General features: G+C 40.5%; 3 protein-coding genes across 3 annotated transcripts; 2 read left to right on the forward strand and 1 right to left on the reverse strand.

Annotated features, from left to right (window-relative positions):
* Positions 1-281: 281 nt before the first annotated feature.
* LOC140800307 (elongation factor 1-alpha) lies at positions 282-3,278 on the reverse strand. Its single transcript, XM_073155024.1, has 3 exons — positions 3,139-3,278; positions 1,595-2,065; positions 282-1,487 (listed from the first exon to the last, which is right to left on the reverse strand). Exons 2-3 carry the CDS (start codon positions 2,054-2,056, stop codon positions 606-608), a joined length of 1,344 nt encoding a protein of 447 aa, XP_073011125.1. The 5' UTR covers positions 2,057-2,065; positions 3,139-3,278; the 3' UTR covers positions 282-605.
* Positions 3,279-5,928: 2,650 nt separating this feature from the next.
* On the forward strand, positions 5,929-8,887 carry LOC140800449 (uncharacterized). The gene is made up of 5 exons (XM_073155254.1): positions 5,929-6,590; positions 7,260-7,384; positions 7,546-7,860; positions 7,946-8,115; positions 8,243-8,887. Exons 1-5 carry the CDS (start codon positions 6,267-6,269, stop codon positions 8,656-8,658), a joined length of 1,350 nt encoding a protein of 449 aa, XP_073011355.1. The 5' UTR covers positions 5,929-6,266; the 3' UTR covers positions 8,659-8,887.
* A 1,314-nt stretch (positions 8,888-10,201) lies between these two features.
* On the forward strand, positions 10,202-10,909 carry LOC140800236 (ethylene-responsive transcription factor RAP2-13-like). The gene has a single exon (XM_073154913.1). It carries the CDS (start codon positions 10,276-10,278, stop codon positions 10,804-10,806), a length of 531 nt encoding a protein of 176 aa, XP_073011014.1. The 5' UTR covers positions 10,202-10,275; the 3' UTR covers positions 10,807-10,909.
* The last annotated feature ends 172 nt before the right edge of the window (positions 10,910-11,081 follow it).

Genomic DNA, 11,081 nt, shown 5'->3' on the forward strand with positions numbered 1-11,081 from the left:
CGGTTGCCTGGAGTAGTGGCTTATCTCGTGAGTGCGATCTGTCTCTGTTGGTGGATGATTGCTCTTTCTTTGATGAAGAAAGTAATTGTCAAATATGTTGCACAACAAATAGCGTAATTTATGTTTTATTTTCACTTTAATGCACGAGTGTCTGGCTTGAGTTCTCCACTATCTCCTGTTTACCAAAGTATGCTATTTAATGATCAGGTCAGACAAAAGAAATTGATCACCAGGCGATACTCTAAAAAATGTCTGAATTACCACAATCACATAGCAATACCTACTAGAACGCAACTAATTTATTTAAGAATCACTGAAAATTCATTGCCAGATCAAAGGACAGTAAACATCTCTCCCCAGTGACAAAGCAAACTTAACTAAGACAACAGAAAGAAAAGTTCAACATCCGATAATAGAGTCTTGGACACTAGAGACCACCACAAAGATAGGAAAGACACTCAAACCAAACACTGCCACCGTCGATCAAGCACCCAGTTCTGCATCCAGACACCAGATACCATACTGATCAGTTCATGGCAACAAAGACACACCACACTACTACTACGAACGGCTCCAAACGAAAGTGACGCAGAGATCTCCTCGGTTCATTTCTTCTTCTGAGCTGCCTTGGTAACCTTGGCTCCAGTGGGATCCTTTTTGTCCACGCTCTTGATGACACCGACCGCAACCGTCTGCCTCATGTCCCTGACAGCAAACCTACCCAAAGGAGGGTACTCAGAGAAGGTCTCAACAACCATTGGTTTAGTCGGAATCATCTTGACGAAACCAGCATCTCCGTTCTTCAGGAACTTTGGCTCCTTCTCGAGTTCCTTGCCAGATCGCCTGTCAATCTTGGTCAAGATCTCAGCAAACTTGACAGCGATGTGAGAAGTGTGGCAATCAAGGACTGGGGCATAACCATTGCCAATTTGACCTGGGTGGTTCATGATGATAACCTGTGAGGTGAAGCTGGCAGCCCCCTTTGCAGGGTCGTCCTTGGAGTTGGAGGCAACAAAACCACGCTTCAGATCCTTCACAGCAACATTCTTCACATTGAAACCGACATTGTCACCAGGAAGGGCCTCCTGAAGAGCCTCGTGGTGCATCTCAACAGACTTGACTTCAGTTGTGAGGCCAGTAGGACCAAAAGTGACAACCATGCCAGGCTTGAGGACTCCAGTTTCCACTCGACCAACAGGTACAGTGCCAATGCCACCAATCTTGTAGACATCCTGAAGAGGTAGTCGGAGGGGCTTGTCTGTGGGTCGCTTTGGCTCCTGGATCAAGTCCAAAGCTTCCAGAAGTGTAGGGCCCTTGTACCAGTCAAGGTTGGTGGATCTCTCAATCATGTTGTCACCTTCGAAACCAGAGATTGGCACAAAGGGGATCTTATCAGGGTTGTATCCAACCTTCTTAAGGTAGGAAGAGACTTCCTTCACAATTTCATCATATCTTGCTTTAGAGTATTTGGGAGTCGTGGCATCCATCTGTCAGGACAACTCATTAATTACTAAATTGCAATACATTATATAAGAAAAAGCTAAATTATAAGAATTCAGAGATATGTAATAAAAGTTGAGGGAAGTAGCATTACCTTGTTACAACAACAGATCATCTGCTTAACTCCTAGAGTAAATGCAAGAAGAGCGTGCTCACGAGTCTGTCCATCCTTTGAAATTCCAGCTTCAAAACCACCAGTGGTGGAGTCAATAATGAGGACGGCGCAGTCAGCCTGAGAAGTTCCAGTAATCATGTTCTTAATGAAGTCACGATGGCCAGGAGCATCAATGACCGTGCAGTAGTACTTGGTGGTCTCAAACTTCCAGAGGGCGATATCAATGGTAATACCGCGTTCACGCTCAGCCTTCAATTTGTCAAGCACCCAAGCGTACTTGAATGACCTCTTGTTCATCTCAGCAGCTTCCTTCTCAAACCTCTCAATAACACGCTTGTCAATACCTCCAAGTTTATAGATCAGATGTCCAGTGGTGGTTGATTTGCCAGAGTCGACATGGCCAATAACCACAATGTTGATGTGAACCTTCTCTTTACCCATAGCTAATAACTAAAAAATGCAAGCAATAGTTAGAATAAGAAACATAATCTGAAGAAAATTTAATCGAAGAGGTAAAATAGCCATATAAAAAACCATATAGGCATCTGTTGTGGTAATACATGATCCACAGGGAAAATAATTAAAAAAAGACAACCAAAACAAAGGTAAATGAAAAATAGGTCCGGAACAACTTTTCAGCAGATAAAATGCATGAAAGTAGAATTATGATCCATAATATTTTTTTTCAATCATAAAGGTGTGGACAGCTACACCCTTTAGGAACTCTCTTAGTCTCTTGTGACTTAAAATAAAATATCATCAATCAAATCTTCAAGTACAATGACACTTAATAGAATAAAACATTAAATTATGTGACAGGTTTACAACATAATAACTACGTATTAAATAATCCTGATTTATTAGGATGGCTTGAGCAATACATAAAACCTTTTGAGAACAAGGTGAACAACGCTCAGGAGTATTCACTGGGAAATGGACGACAATGTACATAGATGATGAGATCGGAGTGTCTATTTGTGGCCAAAAAAAAATATTACAGGAGCATCATAAATCAAATTCTAGGAGTATATTCCCTAATAAGTATCCCGAAGTATACAAGACCCAGATTAGGAAATCACATATTCTTAGTGGTAACCAAGCATGGCAGACAAAAATTAGGTATTCCCGGAAAGGAATTTAATTCATTAGATTTCCAGGAAGATCGCAGCATACATAGCCAAAAACCAAATAATTCAAAAGAGGTCTACCCTTGATGAAACTACAGAGAAAAACTAGATCAAGGAAACCATATACGAATCGAGATGCTAAAATCAACACGAACTAGCAAGAAAACCTAGTAACTAGAAGCGATTAGAGAAGTTCGGTGACTGTTACGATCTAAAATACAAATTGAAGCAGAATAAATAAAGCATACACAAAATTTACCACAAGCAGATCAAAAGTAAAGACATAATATAGGGTTTCATCACAAGTTTTGATAGGAGTATCACTATGTATCAGATCTAGATCATGACAAGAGAGATATAAAGAACAAGAGAAAGATCGGGGACATGAGATCTCACCTAAATGGAACCAACAATAAAAGGGATGGAGAGAAACGAGGAGATGCTTCCGCTACTCTGAGAGCGCCTCTAAAGTCGCAGCGAGAGGAGGGAGAAACCCTAGCGGAGCTCACGATTCATTTATAGACGCTTTGATTACTGGAATGTCCCTAGGGTTTGGCCGAAAAAATGAGGGTAGGTTCGTCATTTCAGAGTCATAGGCGTAACGAATGGCGGCGATTGGGCACCACCTGGAAGAGTACCGGAGACCGTTGTTCCATGATAGAACCGTTGGATCTTGGATCTGACGATCGTAAATGACCTATGATATAATAATAGCATCGCTAGTTGTGTGTTGTTGGGCGAGGGATTAAAGTAAGCTATGGCAATGGGGTCGTGGGATGCACGTGATAGCTGGACACGGGGTGTTTTTTTTTTTTTTTTTTTTTTTTTGTTGTTGTTGTTGTTGTTGTTGTTAAAGCGAAGTTGAGTAGAGTTAGAGGTTGGAACTGAGTCTGAGCCTTATTTTAAGACTTAATTTGTATTTTGAGTCGGGCCTAAGTTAAAGTCTGACTTTCTCAAGCTTAGCCTAAGCCTATTTAAATATAATCTTTATTAATTAGTTATATATATTATATACAAATATAATTATAACAATTAGATATTCTATCCAATGGCTATTATTATCATATTCCTATTTAATCCTAACTCTAAATCTAATAAAAAAACTCCCAACAAACTACACTATTTATGCTCCTCATTTTTCCTTCAAACAGCTCATCCACCCTTTTCCGGCGGCCTCCTCCTCTATCGGCTCAGCCTCGACCACAGCGTTGGCCTCCTCTATTATCGTCGACCTCCTCCGCCGCCTTCTTATCTTCCTCCTCTATCACCTCCTCGTCCTTATCGACAACTCGCCGCCCCGCCATCTCCTTCATCTCCTCATCCGCCCTCATTGTCCTCTATCAACAAGCCATTCTCCTCTACATCAGCTCCCTCCTCCTCTTCCTTCGACAAGCTACCACCCCGCCTCCTCCTCCTTCTCCAACCAAACTCGGGCTTGAGTCGGGCTCAGTCTGACTCGGCTCGAGTTGAGCTAAGTCGAGTCTAAACATTTTTAGAGAGCTCGAAATTAATTTCGAGTGAAGCCTGAGCTAAAACTGGCTCATTCAAGCTCAGCTCGCTTACACCCCTACAAAGAGTTAACAAAACAGAGATCACCGAGGTCGGGAAGATACGCTTTTCTACACTCAACAAATCTCTGAGTGCCCGCCGTACTGTTACCATTTTATCTTTCTTGAAAACAGGGGATATCATTACATACTTAGCTTTTGTAAAATAGAAAAAAATACTTCTGCACAATATTATACCACGAGTAGGATGCCTCCCCGTTCAGAATTTTGATCGACTCGAGTTAGTCTGTTTCTATCACTAGATTGGCGTTTGCATCAACCAAGCTTAGGTTCAACCTTACTGCCTAAACTCTAGCATACAACGGCAAAAATCGAAGGCATCAGTTCCCTAGCTAGCTAGCACAACGATCCTTCCCTTTTTCATCTCAGGTGACCACATTGGCGACTGGCGAACCCTCCAAACATGACCATGTTTAGGTGCTTCAGAATACATCAGAAAGGTGTAGCTATTATCGTCTGATCCTCCTATCCTTTCTCATGTCATTATCCCACCCCCCAGAAGTAATCAATCTCACCTAATACTCCCCTTTTACTTCTAAGTGAACTTAATTTAAACAAGTAAAATTTTATATTTTCAAAGCAAAAAATAGCTACACCTTAATCTGTTATTAGAAAAAAATTAAATTAAATTTTATATCATAATAGATTATTTAGAACGTTCCTTTTTTGACATCCAATCTTATCATCCTGACAGTAGAAAATAGCACATTTTGAATATGAGAGAGTGACAAAATTAAACCACGCACATACAAGGTTATTAAACCTCATCCCGATGTTTACAAGGGGATTCGAACTCTACTTCATATCATATAAGTTCAAATTTATTCATATCCTAACGATTCTGATCAAATTTAAATGATACATGCGATTAATTAATGCATTACCACACACCAAAATTATATGCACAAATTCGCACTCCTTTAATTGGGGTAAAATATTCGGTCAAAGCAGCAGGGGATTGTAGAACTCGTTCGGCGTCTGGCATCTGGCGTCTGGCGTCCGCACCATCCGTCAGAGGCGTCTCAATCCTCGTGCAACATCCGACCAAACGGAGTTGTCCAATAAATAAAATAAAATTGCTGGGATGATGAGATTGGAGTTGTACTGCAATCTCTACCTTGCCGGTTTGCCACTGCAAACGCCAAACAGACACTGACGCGCCTGAAACAGGCAAGGCTTTAAACATTACGCCGTCCTTTGACTGCTATCTCGTTTTTTACTCTTTCTCTGTCTCTCTCTCACCCTCACTCTCACTCTCACTCTTACTCTCACACTCTACTTCCATATAGAAGAAGCCAGTGAGATGAAGTCTTTAGAGCTCGATTGGTCACTGGGCTCACTGCGTTAGAACCTGCGTCGCCATCTTTTGAGTTTTAACTTTCTTCTTCGTATAAAGCACTGACATACACACTTTACCCGGGTGTTATTTGTCTCATTTTATTTGATTTTAAGTTACAGTTTACACTTTTTCTGTTTTGGCTTGATTTCAAATTTATTTATATATATTTTTTAAATTATATCTCAAATCTTCAATTGAAAGAATCATTCTGTTTCTGTAAGTTGTGATCCCAACTTATAAGAATGAGTATATATATATATATATCTTGAAAATGACCTTAAAGCATCTCCGAAAGAGGAGCATTATTTTGATGTGATGGCACCGGTATTAAGTGCCAGGTCTCCTAGGCATTAAATCAAACATGTGCTAGGCTCCAGCACACCTACCGAGCCCGCAGCAAACCGAATAGATAAGACCCGTCCTTCTTCCCCAGGCCCCCCCCCTTCCCGATCTCTCTATCCTCCCGAGGGCACTCAATACTCTCCACACAGTGGCAGTGGTCATTTCTATAATCCGAAACCCCCCCTGATCGATGTCGACGAGACATTACCAAGCAAAGCTCCCTACTTTTCCATTAAAAGCCATCGGCATCCCCATGGCCTCCTACCCACCCTTCCATGATCCCTTCCAATAATAGCGAGGCAGCGATGGCGGAGGACCTCGCGACCAATGCGGAGGGGGACCAGAGCGTGAAGAAGGTAAAGAAGAAGAAGAAGAGAAAGAGCCGGAGAAGGAGGAGGGTGACGCAGGAGGACATACTTGCCTCGAGATACGTGCACGATTGGGTGTTCCCGGATTCGCCTATTGAAGACGAGGAGGTGCTCGTGGGGGTGCCCGCGAAGCGTGCGGGTCGGGTGGTGTTTGAGCTCCACTCGCACTCTACTTGTAGTGATGGGTTTCTCTCACCGTCGGCGCTGGTGGAGAGAGCCCATAAGAACGGGGTGAGATTTTTGGTGTGATAATAAGTACTTGTTCTTATCCTTGTTGTTTGATTGCGAAGTGTTCGAGATAGGTCCTTATTCTTTTTGGTACTTCTATTATTTTCTTGTCTAATACTCTTCAACGCATCGTGTTCTTCATCTGTACTTTTAGAATACAAGTGTTGTATTCTGTGCTTATCCATGATGAGATCCTATAAGTTGTGGTGCACAAAACCTCTACTGCCGATTTCTCGCAGCAGTTCCATGCTTAATTACCATCACATACTCTCAAATTTTAAAAGCTGCTTTATATAACTTTTAGATCTTTTTAACATTAACCTGAGATACAAAATGGGGGTGATTTTAACTTCAGACATCGTCAGATTAACTATCTATATTTCGAGAATAGCTAGATTAATCTGCTTCATTCTTAGTGTTGGTGCTGAAAGATTGGTGGATCATTCTATGCATTAATTATTTGTAATTTGATCTAGGACCCTGTATTTCATCTTGATCACAATGTGGTGAATGTTGAATGAGTGAGTTCAAACACATAGAATTATAATATCATATAGATTGTGTTGTATGTTAAGTATACTATTCTCTATTGGTTTAGTACTAATTGGCTTGTGTTTGTTAAGATATAGTCAATGGAATGAATATAATTGAGTTAGCATGTGCTCAGAACAGGTGAAAGTGCTTGCACTTACTGATCATGATACAATGGATGGTATTGCTGAGGCCATGGAAGCTGCTCGTAAGCTTGACATTAGGATCATTCCTGGTGTCGAGATAAGTGCTGTGTGTTCTCCGAGGTAATCTTTTCCTGATTTCAAATGTGAGAATATTTGTGGTCCCATAACCAATTGTGCAGATGTTGCTTTATTTCATGTACATATGTAATTGATTGGTTTCCTCATATCCTTGATGTTATTAATTTTTTGACATTGTTATGTGCTATCTCAATAACCAAAAGGGATGAATCTGAAGCTGAGGAACCTGTTCATATTCTTGCATACTATGGTAGTTGGGGGCCTGCCAGGTTCGAGGAATTGGAGAAATTATTGGCTAAAATTAGAGATGGGCGTTACATTCGCGCAAAAGAGATATTGTTGAAGCTCAGCAAACTTGAGATGCCACTCAAGTTTGAACATGTCTCCAAGATAGCAGGCAACGGTGTGGCTCCAGGAAGGTTGCATGTAGCTCGTGCTATGGTTGAAGCTGGCTACGTAGAAAATCTGAAGCAAGCTTTTAGCAGATATCTGTATGATGGTGGACCTGCTTATGCTACGTAAGAATGTAAATTTCAAGAAGAATTTTTTTTTTCTGTGCCATAAGTTAATAACAGTACTCATAAGCCAAACTTGCTTTCTCAGTGGTAGTGAGCCAGTAGCTGAGGCTGTTGTGCAATTAATTTCTCATACTGGGGGCATATCTGCTTTGGCTCATCCATGGGCATTGAAGAATCCAGTTGCTATCATCAGAAAGTTGAAAACTGCTGGCCTTCATGCTATTGAAGTTTATAGAAGTGATGGAAAGTTGTCTGGTCTGAAACTATCTCTGATTGTATATGTTTGGTTCCTATGTATTTCCATTTAGATCTTATGTTCTTGCATAGATGTTCGTTTACATTTAGTGCATCTCACCTAGAAAGAATTTGTCACTTCTGACAGGATTTAGTGACCTGGCCGATGTTTATGAGCTTGTGAAGCTGGGTGGCTCAGATTACCATGGAAGAAGTGGGCACGAAGAACCTGACGTTGGAAGTGTTGATCTTCCAGTTCTAGCTGTTTTCGAGTTCTTAAAATTAGCTCGACCTCTCTGGTGTAAAGCTATGAAAGAGATCCTCTCAACTTTGCCTATAGAGCCCTCTGAAGATGATGTGGTGAAAATAATTAGGTTTGGCAATTTAACTGACCTAAAGGGCTTCTCAAGTATGAGCTGTGGCAAAGATCTTCTCGGTCCATGTCTCGAATCATGGCTGACTATTGAAGAAAAGGAGGCCTCTGAGCTCGAGTCCATGAGAGTGAAACTTCTACACACCATTGTTGGCACTGGAGGGTACCAAATGACTCCAGTAAGCAGATGACATGTGGGTACTTTTTATCCCCTTCACTGCTTTTGTCTTATGTATGAACTTTGTTACTTGGATGAAGACAACAAAAAACAATATATTGAATTATCAATCTAGAGTTCCTGTTGTTTTCTCTTTTGAAGTGAACATCTTCTGGAAAGTTTATGATGCTGGTTTGTAAGCGATGTATTAGTTGCAAACAATGCTTCAAGCTTATGCCACCATCTATTTATTCTTGCCTATAGATATGATGCTTTCTTGATTGATAGAATATCATGTAGATTGTCATCTACTGTTCTGGGTGTCATTTTCATCTCCAGACTGTTAATCTGATTTGCAACAAGCAAATGCTATAACTGGACTCATTAATCTTGTAATTATATTGATTCTCCTGCTTGATTTGTTGCCAGTGTCGAATTTGCTCTGTTATTCTTATCCAAAGCTCTCTTCTGACTGTTTTCTGCATCATAATCAGCTTTGTCTCTATTCTAACAATGGGAGTTTGTTGAGATGCTTTCTCTTTACTCATGTTTGTCTGGCAAAGCAGGGCACTCTTTTGTCTTACCTTCTTTCCTCCTACAGTTTCTGGATTTTTACCACACATTGTTCTCAGTTTATCATGAAGGTTTTAGTTAACTATTGATGATTAAGACATTTTGTGAATTTGATCCATGGTTCGCATGCGTATATCATTGGCTCATGGATATAAGAATTTTGATAACATATTTATATTGGGTTGTTTTCTTATATCATTGGCACCTAATTTAAATTAGGTTTAATTATATTTTCACCCTCTGCATTATCAAGAAATATCACATGACTCATTATACTGTTTAAAATGTAGCACTCACACCTCTCTATAAATGGAGAGATTGTATTGGATTAAGAGTTAATTATATTATTTACTCTCTTAACTATCATTCAGTATTTGGTGAGAAAAAAAAGGTTGATATATATGACTAAGCTGTCTTTACTAATATTTTTATTAAAAAAATTAATAAAATAAATAGATGGATAAAAATGACTTTATTATTAATATCAAACTCCGAATCGATATTTTCTATTTTTTTTTAAAATTAACTTTTAACAAAAGTGGGGAAAATGTAAAGATATTTTTACTAACCTAATTAATTAGTTAATTTTTAAATATTCTTTTAACAAAACTGATATGTTTTATCCATGGGTGTACGTCTCCAATTTTTTTTTTTTTTTAAATCTCGATGGAGTGATAATATAGTTATTCGTTGTTATAATTAGTTTAGGACTAACAACGTCTCCAATACGCATTTTAAGTTGCTGTTAGCTTTAGAAAGTAATCTTCGTGTGCTCGTTGCACATTCCATTACGCCTACCAAAAAATTAAATTAAACAAAAAAAAAATCAACTCCTATTACCACTTTCCATATTGGCGAGAGTAAAGAACGGAAGGTTTAACTGCTAATGAAGTGGATAATCTATAAAACGACGCTAATCTCTGGATTAAGGAACTCTGCCCCCTGGCTTATATAAAGCCCTTCAAGAGAAGCCCTTCTCCTCCACACCCCCTCTTTTAAAAGAGTAAAGAACCGAAGCTTCTCTCTCTCTCTCTCTCTCTCTCCCTTGTTTTAGTTTGCAGGTTAAGTTAAAATTGGTATGGATATGTACACATACAATACTAGCGAGGAGCTAATGAGAGCATTAGAGCCTTTTATGGCATCACCTTCTTCTATTCCCACTCGTCAAAATCCTATCTTGGATTACTCTCCTCCTATCAGACCCGAGCTGGGATTCGGACTCACTCATCTCGATGCTCCCCGGATCCAACAGCACTCGGCTTCACCTTCCTCGAAGAAGACCGCCGCCAAGCTCTACCGCGGAGTCCGGCAACGCCATTGGGGGAAGTGGGTCGCCGAGATCCGTCTTCCCAGGAACCGCGCCCGCCTCTGGCTCGGCACCTTTGACACGGCCGAGGACGCCGCCATGGCCTACGACAACGCCGCCTTCAAGCTCCGCGGCGACTCCGCCAGGCTCAACTTCCCGTACCTGATCACGGCCCACCTACGCGGCCCGATCCGCTCCTCCGTCGACACCAAGCTGGACGCCATCTGCAAGAGCTTGGGGGCTTCGTCGCCGCCGAAGCCAGGCCAGTGCGCAAGGCCGAGTGGTCGGAGGAAGCCGAAGTAGACGTTAGAATATAAAGTATAAAAATTATCGTTGTAACAGTTTAATTAAAAGGCTTATGACCCATATTATTTTGACCCAATATTAATTTGCTCCAGTTTACTCTATAAAACCGTACAAATATCTCCTTAAAATGCTTAAAAACTATAACCTCTTACACGCAAACTAAAGTAAAATTTAAATCTATCGTAATCACAAATGACACATCTACACTATAGAGATAAAGATCATCCCCTTCTCCCTCTCTCCCCACCACTATGTTCCTAACCTCCTCATTC

This window comes from Typha latifolia, chromosome 13, assembly GCF_019914945.1.
Source record: "Typha latifolia isolate L0001 chromosome 13, TyphaL0001v2, whole genome shotgun sequence".
Classification (NCBI taxonomy): Eukaryota; Viridiplantae; Streptophyta; class Magnoliopsida; order Poales; family Typhaceae; genus Typha; species Typha latifolia.